Below are 21,937 nucleotides of genomic sequence, written 5' to 3'. Positions count from 1 at the left end.
CCACTGGACCACCAGGGAAGGCCCAAGGGGGTTGACTGCCTTTTCATGAACTGCCTTTTCATGTTCTTTGCCCGTTGTTTTTGTTTTGAGTGTTTTGTCTTTTTCTTAACAGTTTTCTAGAGGCTTTTTCTATTTTAATGAAACAGTAGTTATTTTTTCATTGTGTTTTTTTTTTTCATTGTGTTTTGACTTCATTTATGATACTTAATTTTTTCCTTTACAGAAATTTGAAATTTTTATGTAGTTACATTTATGTTTCTTCTTTTTATGGCTTCTAGGTTTTAGGTCATACATAGAAAGTTTTACTCATTCTAAGATATAGATTAGATAGGTAGGTAGATTTTTTTAATTACTGTTTTTTCCTAGTACTTTGGTCATTTTATTTTTATTTAACTTTTTATTCCACTTGCAATTTATTTTGGTGTAAAGAGTGATGTGTAGGAATCCAGATCTTTTTCCAGGTGGCTGGTAGTTGTCACAGCCCTGTTTACTTTTTCCCTGCTGATTTGGAGCGCTACCTTGATTCGTTCCAGGTTCTCCTTTGGGTCTGGCATCCACCTAAAATTGTTTAAAGGAGATTTAAGCACCAGTTTATTTTTATGGCAGGGAGAGTTGGTAAACAATTGGGTATCTTCTGTTACCTTTCTCTTAGTATCTTTAGGAAGATTACTGGCCAGAGTTGGAGTATCAGAGTAATGAGATTGCCAGGAGTGGGGTGGAGGGGGGCTTTAGTCAGCTCCGCACTGCTGTGCTCCGTGTCATTAGGTGGGGACAGGAGCAGCAGGACAGGTTTCTAACTGCAGGGAGTTTACAGCTGAGCTGGAGGAGGAACCATAAAGCCTTCCATAAGCAAGGTAAAAGTGTGTCTTCCAGGGTCATACGCAGGGATGATACAGAGTTAACTTATATGGAACAGACCATTCAAAAGTAAATTTGTTAATTGTGTGGTATACAGGGAAAAAAATGGAAAAGGGAGAAAGGTTAGTGAGGGGTGGATTCTTAAGGAGTGGGAGAAGAGCCACTTCGTTTGTTATATTTTCGTTCCTAAAGCTGATTTAAATAGGCCTCTTATCTTACTCTGAGGTTTTAGTACATTAAAATGCTTTCTCATCCTGTCTGCCTTTTTGTGTGAAATATTAAACTTGTGAAATTCAAATATGTCTCTGCAATGGTGCCATGCTTCTGTTTACTAATGGATTATATTAGCCAGTAGGTAATTAATTACCTTTGCTCGCACCAAAAAGACTCTGTTTGTGACTGGTTTTGGCTTGTAGTGTGTATGTTAATACAAGTATATGTTGAGGTGGTTCATTGGCAGCATTGGTTGGCCAGACTCTGGGTGTTGTGCTTTAGCTTCGTTCTAAGCCACTTTGAGTTACACTGTTTCATAGTGGGAGCAAAATACATGACATAATCTTCTTTGTACAGTGTATGTGCATGGCGAGCATCCCCAGGGTTTGACTTTAATTCCTCAGAGTTTCTCTTATAGGACTGGCTGGACAATGGCCCAGAACAAGCTATTCAACAAGATCCTCAAAGCCCTGCAGTCTGATCGGCTTGCCCGCTTGGCCAACGAAGGGGTAAGACTCTAGAAGCCTGCCCACCGTGGGCTCCCCATAGTTCGGGCCTCACGGGCTAGCTGACCTCACCCCGCTCCCCCCACCCCCACCCCACGTTGCTAACGAGGTGGCCCTCATACTTTGTCCCCCCACTTACACCTCTCAGGCTTGTAACGAGCCAGTGCTGCGCCGTGTTGCCGTGGACAAGTGTGCAAGGAGAGTGCGGCAAGCTCTGGCGAGTGTGAGCTGGGACACCAAGCTGGTCCAGTGGCTGCACACCACCCTGGTGGAGACCTTGAGTCTGCCCATGCTGGCCGCCTACCTGGATGCTTTGCAGACACTGAAGGGGAAGGTGAGGCCGTGATTGCCGTCTGCCCTGTCCTGGGGTAGCCAGCCTCCGCTGTGGGTTCAGGAGGTGGGGTTGGGCGAGGTCATTGCCTGGTCAGCCTGGAGGGCATGACTGAAGCTAACAGGTTTGTTATCAAAAATAGGAGACATGATATCATTTCGTGTCTTCACCAGGCGTAAATGTCTCTAGCCCTCCTGAAAACCAGAGAACATGTTTAGCCTCTGCAGCCCTGCAGCTTGTGGTCTGAGGTGAGGTGAGAAAGGAGAAGATGAGGGGTTTACCAGGGAGGGGCGTTGAGAGCGGGGCAGGAAGCAGACCCGTGGTGCTGAGAGTGTGGGGGCGCGCGTGGGGAGGTGTTCTGGAGCAGGGAGCAACCGTGATGTGATGCCTCCGTCTCTCCTCATCGTGACGAGCCTTCGGTAGCAGCACTTTCACTTCAATCACTCTTTATAAAGCGTATCGTTAACCTTCCCTGCTTTCTTATTTAGACGGTATTGCACAAAGTTACACTGTTTTTCTTCATGATTGCACTTTATTTTGGTTGCAGTTCCTGCACTGGGCTGTGTTCGGTGTGATTGGAGTACAGGTTCTGGGGGCAGACTGCCTGGCTGATCTCATCTTGATTACTGATTAGCTGTGTAATCTTGGATTAGTGTCTCAATTTCCTCATCTCTAAAAACATGGCTGATACTAATACCTATCTAGGATTTTTGTGAAAATTCATTAATCGAGATAGAATGCTTGCCACGAAGTTTGGCACATAGGAAACCCACAGTAACTGTTAATGATTTAAAAGTGGTACCATCATTTTTAGTGTTTTGCTCCAATACAGAATGGCCTCAGGCAACTTGGATTACTTCAGTTCTTGACCTTTTTTTTTTTAAGTGGTTTTCTTCTCCTTTGCAGGAAGCTGGCCTGCTTTGTTGCTATAATTTACCTGGCCAACAGCTTTCCCCAGCCATATTCCCCCAATTTCCAGACTTATTGTTTCCTGCCTGTTTGTTACTTGAAGGTTGCTGAGTTTGTTTGAAAGCAAAAGAAGACTGGCTTAGTGTGGAAATAAAACAAAACTCAGGACCAGATGCGTAATGAAATGCATGGTAGGAAATTTGACATTAATTTATACATTCAACTATTTTGTGCCTATAATGTGCCAGGCACTGGGATGAGCAAGACAGAAATGCTGTCTACTCTGATGGAGCTTATTTTCTAGTGGAGAAAGAGACAAAAGAAAAGATAGTCCCAGAATTCCCCCTGTGCTGCCCCTCGGCAGTGGAGACCCTGGCCCAGGAGGTGAATAGGGGGCAGGCATGGGCACAGGGTGGGTGTGGAGCCACGACAGGCCCCTGGCCGAGAACAGTGGCTTGTGAGTATTTCAGGCGTTTTAAATGTTCTCCACAGCATTCTACCTATGGGAAGAGTACGGCATTGGTGAATATCCCCTAAGGGATGAGTATTAGTAGTGCCCAGAGCCCACTTCTCTGCCTTACGTTGCATGGCCAGTATGCCTTGGAGGTCATTTCCCTTGTAAAGAAGTTTGCCCTGCTCCCCCACTGAAGTCACTGTCTGGATGTTCCCATGTGAATGAAGTGGTGTGAGTGGTGTTCAGGTTTATTGAGCATGATGGACCACTGGCGGGACTCCACAGGTGTGCACAGTGCATGCTGCCTGGCCCTGCTTCTAGGTCATGGTGTAGGTTAGCTGGAATGGTAGAGGACACACAGTCAGCAGGGTCCCAGACGGTGAGCCGCTGTCCGCTTGAGGCTCTGCTCTCAGTGGTTCGTCTCCCTTCAGGCTCTTATGTTCCCACAGCTCTCAGATTCACAGCAAATACTTAGGTTGTTTCCCACAACTTCTAATGTTCCTGCTGGATGAAAATGTAGGTGGATGGGATCGTGCTCTTGGCCCAGCTACTTTCACCACCAGACCTATTGTAAGGGGAGCAGAGAAGGTATAGACCTAGCCTCTTCATTGTCTGCTGAGAGAGATGCAGTGCTGGAGAGACCAGGGATGCTTGGTCTGCCTGGCTCCAAGCAGAGAAGTTGGTTGTTGATTAATTATTTCTAAGTATTCTTATTTACAGAAAGTGAGTTTCAAGGCTTTGTCATTTGAGAGGTGTACTCTTATTACTGCCAGATAAAAGCTTTTAAAGTCTAATTCAGTCAGATCCTCTACCTCAAGGTGTTGAGTGGCTCACAGTGACAAAGTAAGTTACAAGAAATGGCCAGTTTAGGGTGAAGATCCTTTGCAGTTGGGCCCTAGCCTTTGTTACTAGCCTTACGTCCTCGTCCTCCTACTTCCTTGCTCAAATTCTCGACTTCAGGCCATCTGTGCCCAGAATAAGCCCTGTTCTTTCTTGCTTATATCTGGTGTCTCTGATTAGAAGGCTTTCCCCCGTCTTCTGTTAGAATTCTTCAGAGTGCATCTCACTTCACATCGTCAGATGAAAATTGCCTGCTTGCTTCCCTCTTCTCTGCTAGATGGTTTGAATCATAGTGTGAGGCTTATTTTTCTTTATGGCACTTATCAGCCCCTCCTCTTTTGTTGTTTGTGTGCTTGCTTCATTAACCCTTGTAGATTAAATTCCTTTGCAGTAAGCTCTAGGCTGGTGTCTTGTAACAGCAGTGTTGCGTTGCGTAAACATTTGTTTCCTGAACTAAACTGAGAAAGTCGCATGGTTATATTCCCCTCATTCCTTTTGTTTTTTAAAATTTATTTATTTATTTATTTTTGGCTGCGTTGGGTCTTCATTGCTGCGCTCAGGCTTTCTCTAGTTGCAGCGAGCAGGAGCTACTCTTCGTTGCAGTGCGCGGGCTTCTCATTGCGGTGGCTGCTCTTGTTGCGGAGCACGGGCTCTGGGCGTGTGGGCTTCAGTAGTTGTGGTGCACGGGCCTAGTTGCCCCGCGGTATATGGGATCTTCCTGGACCAGGGCTCGATCCCGAGTCCCCTGCATTGGCAGGCGGATTCTTAAGCACTGCGCCAGCAGGGAAGTCCCTCCCCTCATTTCTTGTACAGAAGCCTTTTTAGTCTTGCTCTTTCAAAATTAGGATCACTGTCCTTGCTTATCATTGCCTGGAACAGCTTATCTTCTTGTCCTATCTTTGCATTTTTTATTTTAATTGAAGTATAATTGACATAGCATTATATTAGTTTCAAGTATATAGTATAATGATTTGATATTTGTATGTATTGCTAGATGATCACCACAATAAGTCTAGTTAACATATGTCACCACACATAGTTACATTTTTTTTTTCTTATGATGAGAATTTTTAAGATCTACTCTCTTAGCGACTTTCAAATCTGGAAAGCAGTGTTATTAACTGTAGTCACCATGCTGTACGTTACATTCCATGGCTTTATTTATTTTGTACTTTTTGATCCCTTTTACCCATTTCACTATCCTCCACCCCCTCCCTCTGGCAACCACCAGTCTGTTCTTTGTATCTATGAGTTTCGTTTTTTGTTTTGTTTGTTTTTCTTTAGATTCCACATACAAGTGAGATCATACGGTATTTATGTTTCCCTGTCTGACTTAACTTCACTTAGCACAGTGCCCTCAGGGTCCATCCATGTTTTCGAAAATGGCAAGATTTCCTTCTTTTTTATGGCTGAATAATATTCGTGTGTGTGTGTGTGTGTGTGTGTGTAGAAAACGTGGCATATATACATATGCCACATTTTCTTTATCCATCATCCATCAGTGGACACTTAGGTTGTTTCCATATCTTGCCTATTGTACTTAATGCTGCAGTGAACATGGGGGTGTATACATCTTTTTGAGTTATTGTTGTTTTCTTCAGATAAATACACGGAAGTGGAATTGCTGGATTATATGATAGTTCTATTTTTAATTTTTTGAGGAACATCCTTACTGATTTTTGTAGTAGCTGCACCAATTTACATTCTCACCAACGTGCACAGGGGTTCCCTTTTCTCCACATCCTTGCCAAAATTTGTTAATGCTTGTCTTTTTGATAATAGCCATTCTAACAGGTGTGAGATGATACCTCATTTTGGTTTTGATTTGTATTTCCCTTATGATTAATAATGTTGAGCATCTTTTCGTGTACCTGTTGGTCATCTGTATATCTTCTTTGGAAAAATGTCTATTCAGATCTGCCCATTTTTTAACCAGATTGTTTATTTTGTTGATGTTGAGTTGCATGAGTTCTTCATGTGTTTTGAATATTAACCCCCTATCAGATACATGATTTGCGAATATTTTCTCCCATTCAATAGGTTGCTTTTTCATTTTGTTGATGTTTTCCTTTGCTATGCAGAAGCTTTTCAGTTTGTAGTCCCACTTGTTTATTTTTGCTTTTGCTGCCTTTACTTTTGGTGTCAGATCCAAAAAATCATTGCCAAGACTAATGTCAAAGAGCTTACTGCCTATGTTTTCTTCTAGCAGTTTTATGGTTTCAGATCTTCATTCAAGTCTTTAATCCTTTCTGAATTAATTTTTGTGTATGATGTAATACAGTGGTCCAGTTTCATTCTTTTGCATGTAGCTGTTCAGTTTTCCCAGCACCATTTATTGAAGAGACTGTCCTTTCCCCACTGTAAGTTCTTGGCTCCTTTGTTGTAAATTAATTGACCATATATGCATGCGTTTATTTCTAGGCTCTCTACTCTGTTCCACTCATCTGTGATTCTGTTTTTATGCCGATGCCATGCTGTTTTGATTACTATAACTTTGTAAAATAGTTTGAAATCAAGAAGCATGATGCCTCCAGCCTCGTTCTTTGTTCTCAAGATTGCTTTGGCTATTCAGGGTCTTTTGTGGTTCCATACAAATTTTAGGATTGTTTGTTCTATTTCTGTGAAAAATGCCCCTGGAATTTTGATAGGGATTGCATTGAATTTGTACAGTAGATTGCTTTGGGTGGTATGGACATTTTAACAATATTACTTTTTCCAGTCTGTGAGCACAGAATATCTTTCCATTTATTTGTGTCTTAGTTTCTTTCATTAATGTCTTAGATTCAGTGTACAGGTCTTTCACCTCCTTGGTTAAATTTAATTGGTTAAATTTAATCCTAGGTATTTTATTCTTTTTGATGCTGTTGTAAACGAGAAAGTTTTCTTAATTTCTCTATTAGTGTATAGAAATGCAGCAGATTTTTGTATATTGATTTTGTATCCTGCAACTTCACTGAATTCGTTTATTCTAATGGTTGTTTTTGGTTGAGTCTAGGGTTTGCTCTGTATAATATGATGTCATCTACAAATAGTGTCAGTTTTACTTCTTTCTAAATCTAACGGAAAGGATGCCTTTCCTTTCTTTTTCTTGCCTAATCGTTCTAGCTTGGACTTCCAGTACCATGCTGAATAAAAGTGGTGCGAGTGGGCATCCTTGTCTTGTTCCTGATCTTAGAGGAAAAGCTTTCAGGTTTTCACTGTTGAGTACGATGTTAGCTATGGACTGAACTTTTACAGCCTGCATCACTGTAGTAGTTTTTATTCTCCAGTTTCTCAAAAAGTTTATTTTTCTGAAAACTACCTCTAGCAGTTAAAAATCTTTCCTTTCCCCTAGGTCATTTTGACCTCTTGTGGGTAGTATGGGATTCACACAGATAATTCTTCTCGGTGTAAGCATCAGCATGTCTGAAACCTATATTTACACATCTGTGAGGTCACGTTTTTGGTAAATCGTAATGGTGTAATGTGGAACCACTGATACGTAGGGCCAACTGTAAAGTTATACACAGCTTTTCGACTGAATGGGGGTTTGGCACCCAACCCCGTGTTGTTCAAGGGTCAACTGTATACACAGTATAGTAGGATATATTATTTGGGGCACAATAACATATTTTTTTTAACACACCACAGTTTGAAGGCAGTATTCTAGAAGTAAGTGCAGAGTTTTGTTTTTAATTTATAAAATCAACTGGTGTTCACTGAGGAAATTTAGAAAATACACATGTCTGAAAAGGAAAAAAATTCATAACCATAAAGTTCATTATTAACCTTTTGGCATATTTTCTTGTAGTATTTTTTCTGAGTAGAGATAATTTTTATGTATTCTGTTTTACCTTTAACATTTTAGCAAATTATTTCCCTATGTTATTACAAATTGTTTTAAATATTTAAAATTAACCCATAATATCTAATTATGTAGATAATTTGCTTAACCACTTCCTTGTATATGCCTTTATGTTGTGTCCACTTTTTGACTATTATTGAGAGTGAATTTGTCTTTTGCTTACCCCCCAGCCCCCCCCGTGTGTATGTGTGTGTGTGTGTGTGATTTCTGATACAGGTTGTTAAGCAAGGGATAAGAATAAGTTTAAGTCTCCTGATGCGTGTCACCAGATTGGTTTCCAGAGGACTGTATCCAATTATCTTTAATGTGATGGGAGGCATATTTTTCAGCCATGCACTGATTTGTACTTTCTCTCGTGAGGAAAGTTTGAGAGGTGTAGTTGAAATCTCCTCGGCTCATAGTGGGGCCGTGTCCTCCCACCTGATCCTGGTGGTGGGGTCTCCTACTTCATGCTGGAAGCATCTTTGCTCTCCCTTGCTTCTAGATCCCTACCTTGATTGACCGGATGCTCGTGTCGTCCAACACGAAGACCGGGGCTGCTGGAGCTGAGGCCTTGTCCCTCCTACTGAAGAGGCCCTGGGACCCCGCTGTGGGAGTGCTCTCTCATAACAAACCAGTAAGTTGGACTTAACTGTGGCCCATGAAATTGTTTTTAGAATCCAGTCTTAGAACTTTGGCAAGAGGATAATGGCTTGTTTAACTGCTTTCATTAATAACTGGCTGGGTGTAGTGCTTAACGTAGTTTCCTGAGCAAATTAGCATTGGTTGGGATAAGAAAGGTATTGGGGTTCCATGGAGGAGCACCTCTCACTCACTGGCTCTCTGGTGGGGTCTTTCTCCTTAGAGCAAACTCCCCGGCTCTCCTCTCATTCTCATTGCCTCCTCCGGGCCCTCCAGCTCCGTGTTCCCCACCTCGCGCCGCCACCGCTTCTGGCAGTCCCAGCTGTCCTGCTTAGGCAAGGTACGTGCTGGGCAGGAGGAACTCCTGGGGAGGATCGAGCAGACAGAAAGGAAGAGGGGGTCAAAACGGGTGAACTTAAGCGTGGAGCGTCCCCCAGGTCTCTTTTTGTCTAGAATGCCAATGGTGCTTATCCGAGGTTGAAGGGATTTAGGCAGGTTAAGCAGACTTGAGAGGAGACTTGAAACGTAGCTCTGCTCTCATGGCTGCCACTCTTTCCTTTAGGTCGTCCCTGTTGCCACGCATCTGCTGAACAACGGTAGTGGAGTAGGGGTTCTGCAGTGTCTGGAGCACATGATTGGGGCGGTGCGAAGCAAAGTGCTGGAGGTGAGAGCGTCCCTATTGCAGTTCACTGTGGCACAGCCAACATTCTGCACCAATCTGTGGCCTCCAGTCTTACTGTCTTCTTTCTCTTCCCACAAAGATTCACAGCCATTTCCCGCACAAGCCCATTATCTTGATTGGCTGGAATACAGGAGCCTTGGTGGCCTGTCACGTAAGTAATCCCCATCTTATTTGGAGGTTGTCCTGAGATAGACTACTGCTGCTGCCCAGCGCGATGATAGTGACTGTTGCGCGCTTTCTGGTGTTCCAGAGCACTGTGCTAGATGCTTTGCCTACAAACCTTACTTTTTAACTTTATTGTGGAAAAAAGCAGAAATTGAAAGGGAGGATAGACTAGTATAATAAACCCCTTGGGCCCCTCACCCAGCTTTGCCAGTGATCAGCTCATAGCCAAGCTTTTTTCATCTTACCTCTGCCTACTTTCAGTCTCCTCCAGTTATTTTGAAGAAAATCTCAAATGTTCATATCATTGTGTTTATATATATATATTTCAGCATGTATCTCTGAAAAAATTTTTTTCTTTCTCCCCCGAGACTTAAGTACTATTCTCCCACCTAAACAAAACAAAACAAAACAATAATTGTAACCAGCAAAAATTTTAATAGCTCTGTAATTTCATGTTGTGTTCGTGTTCTTTCCCTTTCCAAGGCATCAGAGAACCTTTTCTTTATTATTTTACATACACTTGCATGTATATTAGTTTGTATAAGTGCCTCTGACCTGTCCAAAGCCCCAATTCTCAAGTGGATCAAGTAAGCAAAGTCTGTGCTGCTTCATGTAGCGTAAGTGACATCTAGGGGCGTGAAAGGAAGAAGGCTATCTCCCGGTACTCTCTGGTCCCAAGGATGGCAGTACCCTGTCAGCAACTGCTCTAAGAAATTTGGGGTGTCTGGGAGCTATCAAGTTCAAAAGGGAGAGATTTTCTTCACTTAAGGGAAAAGAGCAACATTTGTGTTCTCCTGATTGCATTTGCTATTAGTGGAGGGAAAAGGGAGGACTCTAGCCTCGCAAATTGCCAGGATGGAAGAAGTATTAAACTTCCCATCCTATGGTTTAGCCCTCTTCTGGGGTCCACTGAGGGCCCCAGTTCTCTAGGTGGTGGCTTCTGGTAGAACAGCACATCTTGTGTTCTTTGCTCTTACTGCTGCAACTATGGCTGGTGCACCTAGGGGTTATGTCCTAACCTAGTTATGTACACCTAGGGGTTATGTCGTGACAGTGGGGGAGGAGGTGGGACTGGCTGGTGGGTCTGGACCACCCCAGGATTCTGGGTAGGATGTAGCTGCAGTGAAGTCATTTGACCTTGAGACAAACCGTGCCATTATTTCTAGGTGTCGGTGATGGAATACGTCACTGCAGTTGTCTGCCTTGGGTTTCCTCTGCTTACCGTGGATGGCCCCAGAGGGGTAAGCGCAGGGTGTGGCTGATTTCTGGGTCACTGGCAGGTGAGAGTACGGGAGTGCATGCCTCGCCCAAGCTGCTGTTCAGTGACTGCAGTTGCCCAGCTGACTCTCTTGAGCATACTTGCCGGGGCAGTACTCAGTGAATATGCACTGGCTGACTGTAAACCTGGATCTGTTTTAGGATGTGGATGATCCCCTCTTGGATATGAAGACTCCAGTCCTCTTTGTCATTGGTCAGAATTCCCTGCAGTGTCACCCTGAAGCCATGGAGGACTTCCGGGAGAAGATTCGGGCTGAGAACAGCTTGGTGGTGGTTGGGGGAGCTGATGATAATCTCAGGTGGGTAGGTTCGCCCAGAGCTGCAAGAGTGCCATGTTGGAGAGATGCTTATCAGGTGGTGATGTAATTATAGCTAACCTGGTTCAGTGAAAAGAGGGCATTCAAAAACTTTAAAAAAATTTTTTTTTAACTAATTCAGATTTCTAAAAAGTTGCAAAATTAGTACCAAGAAATTCCCTATACTGTTCACCTAGATTTCCCAAATGTTGACATCTTATATAACCAAAGTGTAATTATCGAAGTCAGGAAATTAACATGGATATGATACTGTTATCTAATCTACAGACTCACATTTCATCAGTTATCTCACTAACGTTCTTTTCTGGTCCAGGCTCAAATCCAGATCACACATTGTCGTTGGTTGCCTGTCTCCTCAGTCTCCTTTAATTTGGTACTGTTCCTTAGTCTGTCTTTGTCTTTCATGACCTCGACACTTTTGAAGACTTCTATTTTGTAGACGGTCCCTCAATTTAGGTTTTTGACATTCTCTTATGATTAGGTTGAGGGTGCACGTTTTTGGCAGGAATGCTATGGAGCTGATGTGCCCTCAGTGCACCCCTCAGGGGCTACATGGTGTTGATGTGTCTTATTACCGGTGATGTTAACTTTGATCAAGGAAGCATCTGCCAGGTTTCTCTATTGTAACGTTCCTATTTTTCTCTTTGTAGTTAGCAGTCATCTTGTGGGGAGAAAATACTTTTAAGATGTTGTAATTATAGTCTTGGCCATTGTGCTTTCACTTGGGTAGGCATTTCTTCACGTTTTGTTCCTTACTGAGGATGAATGTGAACATAGATTTTATTTGTGTTAAGCATCCTTTTATATATTTTGGAGTATAAACAGCCAAAGTTTGGAGAGGATTTTAAATTTATTTATTTTTTAATTTATTTTATTTTTGTCTGCGTTGGGTCTTTGTTGCTGCACGTGGGTTTTCTCTAGTTGTGGCGAGCAGGGGCTACTCTTCGTTGAGGTGCGCGGGCTTCTCATTCTGGTGGCTTCTCTTGTTGCAGAGCACGGGCTCTAGGCACACGGGCTCAGTAGTTGTGGGTCGTGGGCTCTAGAACGCAGGCTCAGTAGTTGTGGCGCACGGGCTTAGTTGCTCCGCAGCATGTGAAATCTTCCTGGACCAGGGCTCAAACTCATGTCCCCTGCATTGGCAGGTGGATTCTTAACCACTGTGCCACCAGGGAAGCCCTGGAGAGGATTTCAGGAGGGCATCTTTAGTCATTGAGATGGCCATTCTTCTCTTACAAGGCTGGTTGCCTGTAGGGCCTTTAGTTATGTTTTTATGAAATGTACTGAAAAAGAGGTTGTATCCTTTACTGGTCTCCTTTTTTATATGCTCAGTCTTAGATATTAACTTCATTTGTGTGCTTTAACTGGAGAGCTTAAAGCGAGTACCTATTCCCACCTCTCTTGTCAGTTTCTTACCCAGAGATGCTTTGGCAAAGTCCTCCTGGCCTTTGTCATTTGACAGCTTCTTGTGGACCTAGAATCTAACCCTTTGATGCTCAAGGCAATGTTTGCTTGTAAATACATTATCTTTCTTGCTAATTCAGACATTCTTATCTATAGGAGAATAGACTGTGTGTTGAGTCGTGGTGAGGGAGCGGGAGAAATGGAAATAACCCTTAGTGAGAGTTACGTTGTGAGGCTGCTTATGAGACATATTTGCATGGTGCCAAGAGCATTGGACTGAGAACTGGGAGACCTCAATTTAGTCTTGGCTCCCTTGCTAAGAAGCTTGGGTAAAATACTTAACTTCTGGGACTCTGTCCTCATCCATAAAATGAGCATTGTTACCCAAGGTCAGAGGCCTACAACCAGTAAATCGGGGTCTCAGAATTTGGAGGCTCAGAATGTAGTTCTTCATCCTGTCACTTGGTGCCCTGTTTCTCTCTCTGCTGAGACCGCCAGTCAGAAGCCGGGGTGTTTAAGGCTGGCTTTCAAAGAGAACGCAGCAGCTGTGGTCAGTTTCTGTCATCCCTTTAGAACTAACCTGTGGCCACCTTGCCTTCCCTCCTGCTAATTTCATTTCAATAGCACCCAGTAATCTTTTCAATAGCACCCAGTAATCTCAGGGTTTGGGTCTGTGTTGGGGTGCCTCGAGATGAGGTCTTAGCAATCAGATAGAGTGTACCTGTGAAGCTGTAGATATAGGACTTCTGAAGTATACCATCCCGGGTACTTTCCATGTATTCTGTGTTTCTTTACAAATGTTGTTTTGTGTCATCCCCGTTAACTCCATGAGTGAGGTGTTATGGTTCCCCATTTTGCAGATGTGGAAACTGAGGTTCAGAGAGGCTGCAGACCTGCCTGAGGGCTAACATAGTCTTCCTTCTTGGGTCTAGAGAATAACCAACACAGAAGAGAAATGGTGCTGTGGAATGTTTGGAAAGTAAACATTTCCTCTTTTTTGTCTCTTAGAATAAGCAAAGCAAAGAAGAAATCGGAAGGGTTGACTCAGAGCATGGTGGACAGATGTATTCAGGTACACAGTAGCTTTATGTGGTTTTCTCAGCTAGGCTTGCCTTTCTGTAACCTTTTAGGCTCGGTCTTGTTGGCAGCAGCCTCTTGACTAAGGAGGATGGGTATCCACTGTGCCCTCTGTTGGGCCTAAATCATAAGCAAAGGAAAGGGGGAAAGAGAGAGGGGGAAAGGAGAGTAATGATCTAAGACGTGAGCAGAGCATTAGGGGAGGAAGGGTTCATTGGAGGAGTGGTAAGTCGTGGCCACCCCCGAGTACTGCCTCACGGGTGCAGGGCACAGGCTTCTGCCGGTCCTTGGCTGAGGCTGGGGTTTGTGCCAGGCTTTGTGTGGTAGGAGGGACCGGCAACTGACGTCAAAGCTGAGGTGAATCGATTTTAGTCGGGACTGTCGGGGTGGTTCCTGTTCTCCAGACAAGGACTCAGAGGCCTCGGCCCCTCTTTACACTAGGATGAGATAGTGGACTTCCTGACTGGAGTGCTCACTCGCGCGGAGGGGCACGTGGGCTCTGAGCCTCGGGATCAAGATGCTGAGAAGAAGAAGAAGCCCCGGGACGCGGCCCGCAGAGACCTGGCCTTTGAGGTCTCCGAGCGGGGCAGTCGACCTGCGTCACCAGCTGCCAAGCTACCTGCCTCACCTTCAGGCTCGGAGGTAATGCGGAAAGGGAGGGAGTGCTTTTGCTGGGGAATGGGGACTGAAGAGTTGGTTCCTTCGCTTCCTGGGGATGCCTGTTGGCCTTGGTGGGCCTGTGAGTTCCTACGAGGGGAATTCCTGACCAGGGAATTCCAGGGGGACTTGACGATTGACAGTCAATCTGGACGACATTGGCTTGGCCCTTGTCCTTCTTAATCTACTCAGGATCTCTCCAGTGTGTCCAGCAGCCCCACCTCCAGTCCCAAGACCAAGGTGACCACAGTGGCCTCTGCCCAGAAGTCCAGTCAGATGGGAAGCACTCAGCTGCTGAAGAGACACGTGCAGCGGACAGAGGCTGTGCTGACCCACAAACAGGCTCAAGGTATAGCTGCCTGGCCCGGTGGCCTCTCTTGGGTTCTGTCTTCTGCACTTGACGCCATGTGGCAGTTGCAAAGTATTGGCATCTGCGGCTTTTTCCCGACATTTCTGTCCAGGCAAAATTAGGTTGAAATAAATACTGAGGGCTGTTTTCAAGGGTAAAATGTCACAGAAGGTGACATTAGTGTGACTGTATAGTTCCACTAATTACAGCTTCGGCTTGGTGTTTGGGGAAGTTAGGCTTTACGAGCTGACTACACGTATATCGGCCTCAAATTGTTTACCAACTCCGGGCCCTGCCCAGCCTCTCCTGCAGTCAGGGAGCTCTTCGGGTCCCACAGACAAGAGGATTGGCCGTGCTCATCAGATTCTAGGGCAACTGCACTGGTGTCGTGCCCGCCCTTGAAGAGTTAAGGTTCCCACACTGGGACTTCCAGTCAAGTTTTTCAGGAGTCTCTGCAGATAGGTTTTCGATTAGGCTGGGAAACATTTGTTTGGTTGAAATTAGAGTTTGGAGAACAGTCAGCACAATGTAAGAAGCTGTGGAAAAGGCGTGTTCAGTGGGTGGGGAGGGGAGCAGTAGTGGCTCTACCCCTGGCCCACTTTGATCCAGTTGGGCAGCCCTGAGGCGAGGTCTCTTGGGCATTGGTGTGTGGTGATGTATCCAGGAGCGTGTATCATCTGAGGGTCTCAGGTGCCTGGGCAGAGGCAGCAGCCAGAGCTGGCTGTCAAGTAGAGAGACATGCAGGAGACAGGAGGCTCCTCTGCTCTCTTCCCCTGTGTTTCTTTTAGTGGAGCCAAAGGATCAGGGCTTAGACCCAGGCCTCTTACGAGGTTGCCCATATGGTGGTGCTAACACGGAGCAGAAGTGTGAGTGGGTCGGTGAAGATGAAAAGGAGGCCAGGCCCCTAGGGTCCACGCATGACCTGCATCCTCTTCAGTGGTGGCCAGAGCCAGGTTCCAAGTGGGCGTCGTCTTCTTGGGCTTTTGATGAAGAGAGAGCCAGCAGTTTGCCAATAATTAGTGGAGACTGTAAGGAGTTCTGGAAGGCTGACTGGTGCTCCAGGTTCGAAATGGGACCCAGAGCACCACGGAGGAGAGCCGCAGCACAGCAGCCTGGTTTCGGCAGAGCTCGTAGGTGGGGCAGTGAGAACAGCTCGTGGTTATGGGCCCTCACTGCGTGCCTCGCCCTCTTCTTGGCACTTGGCTTGCTGTTGCTCGTGGAATGTGGGCAGTGGCCCCACGAGGCAGGTGCGTTTATTACCTTCCGTTTATGGATGATTCCCTGGTGCTGCTAAATGGCAGAGTCAGGTTCAAACCCATGCGGTAATTCCAGAAAAAGCCCCTGTTGACCATTTTCCAGAACATTTTCATACCTTTTTCTTACTCCTTCTCTTTTTCTCCTTTCTCTGGCTGGCTGTGATTCTGTAATTCTTTCTGATTCATTCCAGCGCAGTTTGCTGCTTTTCTGACACAAAACATGCTGGTGAGGAAAGCTCTTCCTCCCGGCACCTCCTCCTGTCTCTTTGGTGAGTATTGCTCTTTCCTCACCTTTTCACTCTCTGCTCTCTGCCTCTCTCCGCTTCTCCCTCTTATTTCTTTCCCATCCCTGCCTCTCATTTGTCTCTGTTTGTCTCTGCATTTTTCTATCTTCTGTTTTTTTCCTTTGCTGATCCTTTTGCTTATTACTCCATAGTCTTTGCTTTTTCCCCGTTCTTTCTGTTTACCTCTCTCGGTGTTTTTCTCCTTTCATCTCTTATTGTGGCTCTTGGCTCCGCTTCTCCTGTGTGTGCCTATAGGCCAGTGCCTGTGAGCCTGAATTTCCCTGTGTTTTTCTCCCTGCCTCTGGTTTCCTGTTTCCATCCTGGCCTCTGCAAGCACTTATCAAGCATAAACCTGTAACTCCTTTCCCTTTTTTCCTCCTTCTTATTCTGATTTTAGTCGATGCAGTCCTTCCTTTCAGCTGGTTGTGGCCTGACTGTGGTCTGGAGTAGCTCCCTGTGGCCCCATGGCAGCTCCCCCGCCTCCCATTTCTCGTGTGACTCCTGCCTTTCCGCCCCTGATTGCCTGCGCTAAGAAGAAGGACCAGGGCGGGCTTCTAGGTTTAAAGAGGAGGGGATCCGTGAGGAAACCCGAAGGATAACTTAAGAGTCTAGGAGGCTTGGCCATGTGCAGGATGAGTCTGTTTGATGCAGTGGAGGGGGAAGCCCATGTGTGAACAGGTGGCCTTTCTCTGTACTAGTACAAATGACCTGGGGGACTAGCTTGTGACATGGGCCACTGTTGCCCTGTTACCTCTGGGCAGGACCTGTAAAGTTGTCTCGGCTGAGATAACCTGCCTAGGAGTTACTGAAAGCCAGCCTTAAGTCCTGGTGATGATCCTTCCCATTGTCCCCATTTGGCAAGCAAACCCTCAACCTTGTGCTCTGAGGGCAGGGTGGGACTCAGAGCTTTGAGGATATCTCCCTTGTAGGGAGGACTGGGTAGCCTGCTCCTCTATTGCATCTCCAGAAACTGCGTGCTGCCCTCCAGCTGTGTGATGTGGGGAGGGCATGAGAATTGCCACATTCTTTGAGTCTGGGAAGCCCTGCTGAGGTCCACTGTGGTGAGTCCTCTGTTGTTTGATTGGCCTTTGCCAGGCAGGGTCAGGATGTCTTCTCCTTTCTTTTTGTTTCCACCAACTCAGAGCCCCTTCCTTCCAACTGCAGGGCAGGGTAAGGGAAGGGGATGGAGCCATCTTCTGAGAGGGCCAAGGTGGAGTTGCACCATAGGTGGGCCCGAGTGAGGCAGGACTGAAGCATTGGCATTCTCCTTGCACATGTTGGGATGGTTCTTCCTGGTGTTCCCACACAGCCATGCCAGTGCTGGTACTGGCTGTCAGTATCTGTCGGGCTTTTTTGGATTGTGGAGAACTTCACCGCAGCTCCATTTCTTAGTTCCTGTTTCATCAGAACAAACGGAGGAAGCCGAGAAAGAGGATCTCAGGGTCCAGCTGAAGCGGCACCATCCCTCCAGTCCTCTTCCTGGCAGTAAGGCCTCCAAGCGACCGAAGATCAAGGTGTCCCTTATCTCCCAAGGGGACACAGCTGGAGGACCTTGTACTCCTTCCCAAGGAGGAGCTCCAGAAGGTGAGTTTCTCTTGGCCTCTTTAAATAAACACTGACAGAACTGTCCCAGGCACACAGTATTGCCCTCTTGGTGGCTACTTGCTGGGCGGCTCAGCCTCGCCTTCAGCACAACAGGCGCCCAGAGAAGACAGCAGAGGTTGCACGTGGGGGGAAAGAGGGCAGCAGCCTCATCTGAACGAGGATCAGGGAGGCCGAGCAAGGATCTGGGGAAGCTGTGGGGTCATTCAAAGCATCATACATTTTGTTCTTCTTTGGTTTCAATTAAAGATAATAAAATATTTCAGAAGGTTTAGAAAGTAGAAGGAAAAAATAATCCCAACTCTTCCTATTCTAATGTAGTTATCCTTCATTTTTCATCTTCCAGTCTTTTCCATAATATCTTGGATTTAGCCTGGCCTCTGGCACCCTGAAAGGTCAGAACCAAACAGGACTGACCAGTGGCCTTGGGGTTTTCTGTTTTGCAGCCGCAGGAGGGAAGCCCATCACCATGACACTGGGGCAAGCTTCCACAGGGGCCAAGGAGCTCACAGGGCTTCTCACCACAACCAAGTGAGTCTGTCTCCCGGTCTGTCTGTTCCCTTCTTTCTCTTCACCTTTTCACTGGTCCACTGTGTGCTTACTTTAAATTTACAAAGAGTTCTGTAGCTCTTGCTTCAAGGCCTGAAGTCTCTCCTTGAGGCCTGACTTTTTTAGAAAGACTAGAGGCTGGATCCTGAAAGTGGGGTGAAGAAACCGAAGTTCTAGCCTTGTGTCCATTGCTGAAAGCCTTGCTGGGCCCCATTCTGGACCTTCCCTGTGTTGGCAGGGACCTTTAGATAATGGAGCTCTTACTTTTGTCTCCAGGTCAAGTGCAGCTGAAGGGGGAGTCTCAGCCAGCCCAGCGTCCTCAGTGGTCTCTAGCAGCACTGCTCCCAGTGCCTTGCACACACTCCAGAGCCGCCTGGTGGCCACCTCTCCTGGCAGCTCCCTCCCAGGTATCTGGTAGCTCAACGTTCCCTGCCTCCCAGCGAAGTCTGTTTGGGCTGCTGCTGGAGGGTGGTCCTGGGAAAGCCTTGTGGGGCTAGATCTGGGGGAGGATGCTCTGGGTCTCAGGCTTGTTGTAGAGGCTTGGCATGGAGCTGGCATTAACTTTGAGATAGGGGAGTTTGGGGCCTTAATATCTGCAGTGAGTAAATGTCCCAATCTGCAGGTAATGCCACCTGTACTACAAGGAGAAGTAGCTGGTGGGAAATGTATGTACTGGTTTCATTTTGGTGTTTTTAAACACATCTGGTTGAATAAAACTGGAAATTTAGCAAAATGAGACATTTTTCTGCCTATGCTTGTCTCCTCACTTTCTCCGCCCTCACCCCACACTGAAAGGCTAGTTGCCTGAGCCCAGCAGGGCCAAGGCACTGCAGATGCCCTGATCCTTCAAGAGGACCTTCCTCTTTGCTTTGAGGCCACTGGACTGTGTGTAAAGTGAAGTGTAAGTCAGGTGTTCGGGATTCTTTTGGCTTAAAAAGTCCTTGGTTTTCCTAAAACTGTCCAAAATTTAGGACAGGTGGTTTGGAGTAGGTTGGGGTGTGCAGAATGAATCCAAGGCAGTGTGTCAGGAACGGTCCTTTCCTCATGTGGACGTCCAGCGTGCGTGTTTGGGGAGCCCTTCTGGCATCTTTCTGAGAGCACTGGGAATGTCCAAGGGAAAGAGCGTTGGTGTTTTAGTTGATTATTGAGGGTGGACAGGCACAGGTGCTCGTGGAAACGGACTGAGCCTGTGCTGATGTCTGCTGTATCCTCTCCTAGGGGCCGCATCAGCCAGCAGCCTCCTCCAAGGCCTCAGCTTCAGCTTGCAGGATATCAGCAGCAAGACCTCTGGCCTCCCAGCAAACCCCTCTCCCGGGCCAGCCCCACAGGTGCACATCTGCCTTCCACTGGGCTGGGCAGGTGTGGGAGGAGGCCTCCTCAGCTTAGTTGGTTTTGGCAGGGACGCTGGGTCAAGGACAAATAGCCTTCTGGCTTCACGGCTGGGAACTACCAAAGGTTAAGGCTCCACCACTTACTAAGTGACCTTGGGCAAGTTTCTTGATCTCTGTATCTTTGTTTTCTTGTTTGTAAAATGAGGATAATGATAGTACCTCCCTCACAGAGATGTTTTGAGGATTAAAGAAGGTAATATATGGAAAATACCTGGCAGAGTACCTTGCATGTGGTAGGCACTGAATACATGGTAGCCATTAACAGTATGTGCCCTCCACACTCGACCGTTGCTGTTGGCAACAGCTTCTGATCACCTGGGCTTGTGTGTCCCACAGGCCACCAGTGTGAAGTTGCCCACCCCCATGCAGAGCCTGGGTGCCATCACCACGGGCACCAGCACCATTGTCCGTACCATTCCTGTGGCCACCACTCTCTCCTCCTTGGGTGCCACTCCTGGTGGGAAGCCCACAGCCATCCACCAGCTGCTGACCAATGGGGGCCTCGCCAAGTTGGCAAGCAGCCTCCCTGGCCTGGCTCAGATCTCTAACCAAGCCTCAGGTGAGTCTCTCATGAGAACCGTGGGGACTCCCAGATATGGGATCTTCCCCCAAGACCTTGCTGTCGCTCATGGTCAAGGTATGATGTTGAACCCAACCCCACAGGGTCCTGGCCTTGACCCTCAGGGATTCAGCTGTGTGGGTCCATCCCCCAGAGAGGTTGAGAGAACACAGGCTGTTCCTGTTGCCTTTCAGACTGACTGATAGAGCATAGATGACCCAGCTGGGGAGGAGGAAGCCGAGGCGGGAGGCTGATGGGGGTATGTTACATGGGGAGGAAACTCCAGGAAAGGGAAGTGGAGGCTGTGACAAAAAAGCCTACTCGTCTCTCTGTCTCTCTCTCTCAGGCTTGAAGGTCCCCACCACCATCACTCTGACACTACGTGGCCAGCCCAGCCGAATCACCACACTGAGCCCCATGGGCTCAGGAGCAGCCCCATCAGAAGAGCCCACCTCCCAGGCGCTGCCCTCCAGCTCACAGGTGAGTCTGCCTGGGAAGACCGAGGACACAGCCTCCAATATTGGGAAGCGTGGGGCCGGCTGGCCAATTGGAGGAGCTGGACTTGTAGGCAGACCAGATGCACATCCACATTCAGAGTTTGTAGCTTGTTGTTGGGTGGTTTTTTGTTGGTTTTTTTTGCGGTGCTTGGGCCTCTCACTGTTGTGGCCTCTCCCGTTGCGGAGCACAGGCTCCAGACGCGCAGGCTCAGCGGCCATGGCTCACGAGGCCCAGCCGCTCCGCGGCATGTGGGATCTTCCCGGACCGGGGCACGAACCCGTGTCCCCTGCATCGGCAGGCGGCCTCTCAACCACTGCGCCACCAGTGGTTTTGTTTTTTATTTGAAGTATAGTTGATTTACAATCTTGTGTTAGTTTAGAGGTGTACAGCACAGTTATTCAGTTATATATATTCTTTTTCGGATTCTTTTGCTTTGTAGGTTGTTATAAAATATTGTGTGTAGTTCCCTGTGCTATACAGTAGGTCCTTGTTGGTTGCAGTTTATAGCTTTGTGACTGAGCATGTCATGGACCTCTGTGAGTCTCCTTTTCTGTAACGCTCCCTGGATTGTTGTGAGGATTAAATACGTAAATATGTTCAGTGCCTATTTAATGTTTCTGTTTTCTTCCCCTCTCCATCGTTTTCTCCTCTCATTCTTGGTTTCATCATTCAGAGGTTGGGTAGAGGCTAACTGGCTAATACTTCTTCTTTGACCAACAACTTTCCAGCATTGTGCCATTCCAGGTCTTTGCATTCATTGCCGTCTTTTCAGGGCACAGTTAGGTTTTTAGAGCTCTTACCCGGGAAGTAAGTCACCATCGATTTCTCTTAGCTGATCTAATTTCCATTATGACCTTTTCAAGTAAACTGTTTCTAATCTTAAATGGTGATCTGAGAGCCACCCAAAGGTCAGACGTTAAAGAAAAAAATAGTTTGAATCCAGTAGTGCATGTCCTTTCCTTCAGTGTCCACTTTTCAGCTGAGGCCTCCTGCACGGGGCCTGGTGCTGTGCAGACTGCCCTGACTGAGGGCCCGGCTCTGTCCCCTCACTCCCACCACACCAGCCCTGCCCGGGAGCTGGGCACCTGTCCCTTCCCAACTGTTTCAGGAGCTCTTCTGCCTCCTCCTCTGTAGGGGAAGATACTGCACAGAGGTTGTTCCCTGGCAATCATGGGCATCATAGCTACCCTTCCCTGCCTTTGTGCAGAGAGGCGGAGTTGTTTTTATTTACTTTATCCCCTATTTTTTAAATTACAAAAACAATCACTTATTTTAAATAACGCAAACATTACAGAA

At 46.7% G+C, this 21,937-nt stretch overlaps 1 protein-coding gene across 11 annotated transcripts in view; it reads left to right on the top strand.

Moving 5' to 3' along the window:
* The window catches only part of KANSL3 (KAT8 regulatory NSL complex subunit 3), a 68,119-nt gene that overhangs the window by 13,301 nt on the left and 32,881 nt on the right, over positions 1-21,937 (top strand). For 9 of the 11 annotated variants that reach the window (XR_004352816.1, XR_004352815.1, XR_004352814.1 and 6 more), the window contains 17 exons: positions 1,490-1,580; positions 1,726-1,911; positions 8,440-8,571; positions 8,800-8,916; positions 9,139-9,240; positions 9,338-9,409; positions 10,590-10,664; positions 10,843-11,000; positions 13,428-13,491; positions 13,938-14,138; positions 14,346-14,502; positions 17,435-17,626; positions 18,091-18,175; positions 18,470-18,600; positions 19,412-19,521; positions 19,921-20,143; positions 20,490-20,623. Coding sequence is in view for 8 of the 11 variants with exons in the window: in XM_032652656.1 (XP_032508547.1) it covers positions 1,490-1,580; positions 1,726-1,911; positions 8,440-8,571; positions 8,800-8,916; positions 9,139-9,240; positions 9,338-9,409; positions 10,590-10,664; positions 10,843-11,000; positions 13,428-13,491; positions 13,938-14,138; positions 14,346-14,502; positions 17,435-17,626; positions 18,091-18,175; positions 18,470-18,600; positions 19,412-19,521; positions 19,921-20,143; positions 20,490-20,623 (2,230 nt within the window). In the remaining 3 variants the exon portion in view is untranslated. Of the gene's footprint in view, positions 1-1,489; positions 1,581-1,725; positions 1,912-8,439; positions 8,572-8,799; positions 8,917-9,138; positions 9,241-9,337; positions 9,410-10,589; positions 10,665-10,842; positions 11,001-13,427; positions 13,492-13,937; positions 14,139-14,345; positions 14,503-15,949; positions 16,028-17,434; positions 17,627-18,090; positions 18,176-18,469; positions 18,601-19,411; positions 19,522-19,920; positions 20,144-20,489; positions 20,624-21,937 lie in introns of those variants that run through there. The other 2 variants (XM_032652660.1, XM_032652659.1) reach the window with 2 other exon arrangements.

This window comes from Phocoena sinus, chromosome 13 (assembly GCF_008692025.1).
Source record: "Phocoena sinus isolate mPhoSin1 chromosome 13, mPhoSin1.pri, whole genome shotgun sequence".
NCBI lineage: Eukaryota > Metazoa > Chordata > Mammalia > Artiodactyla > Phocoenidae > Phocoena > Phocoena sinus.
The sequence above is the reverse complement of the archived record's forward strand: the minus strand, read 5'-3'. Positions and strand labels throughout refer to the sequence as shown.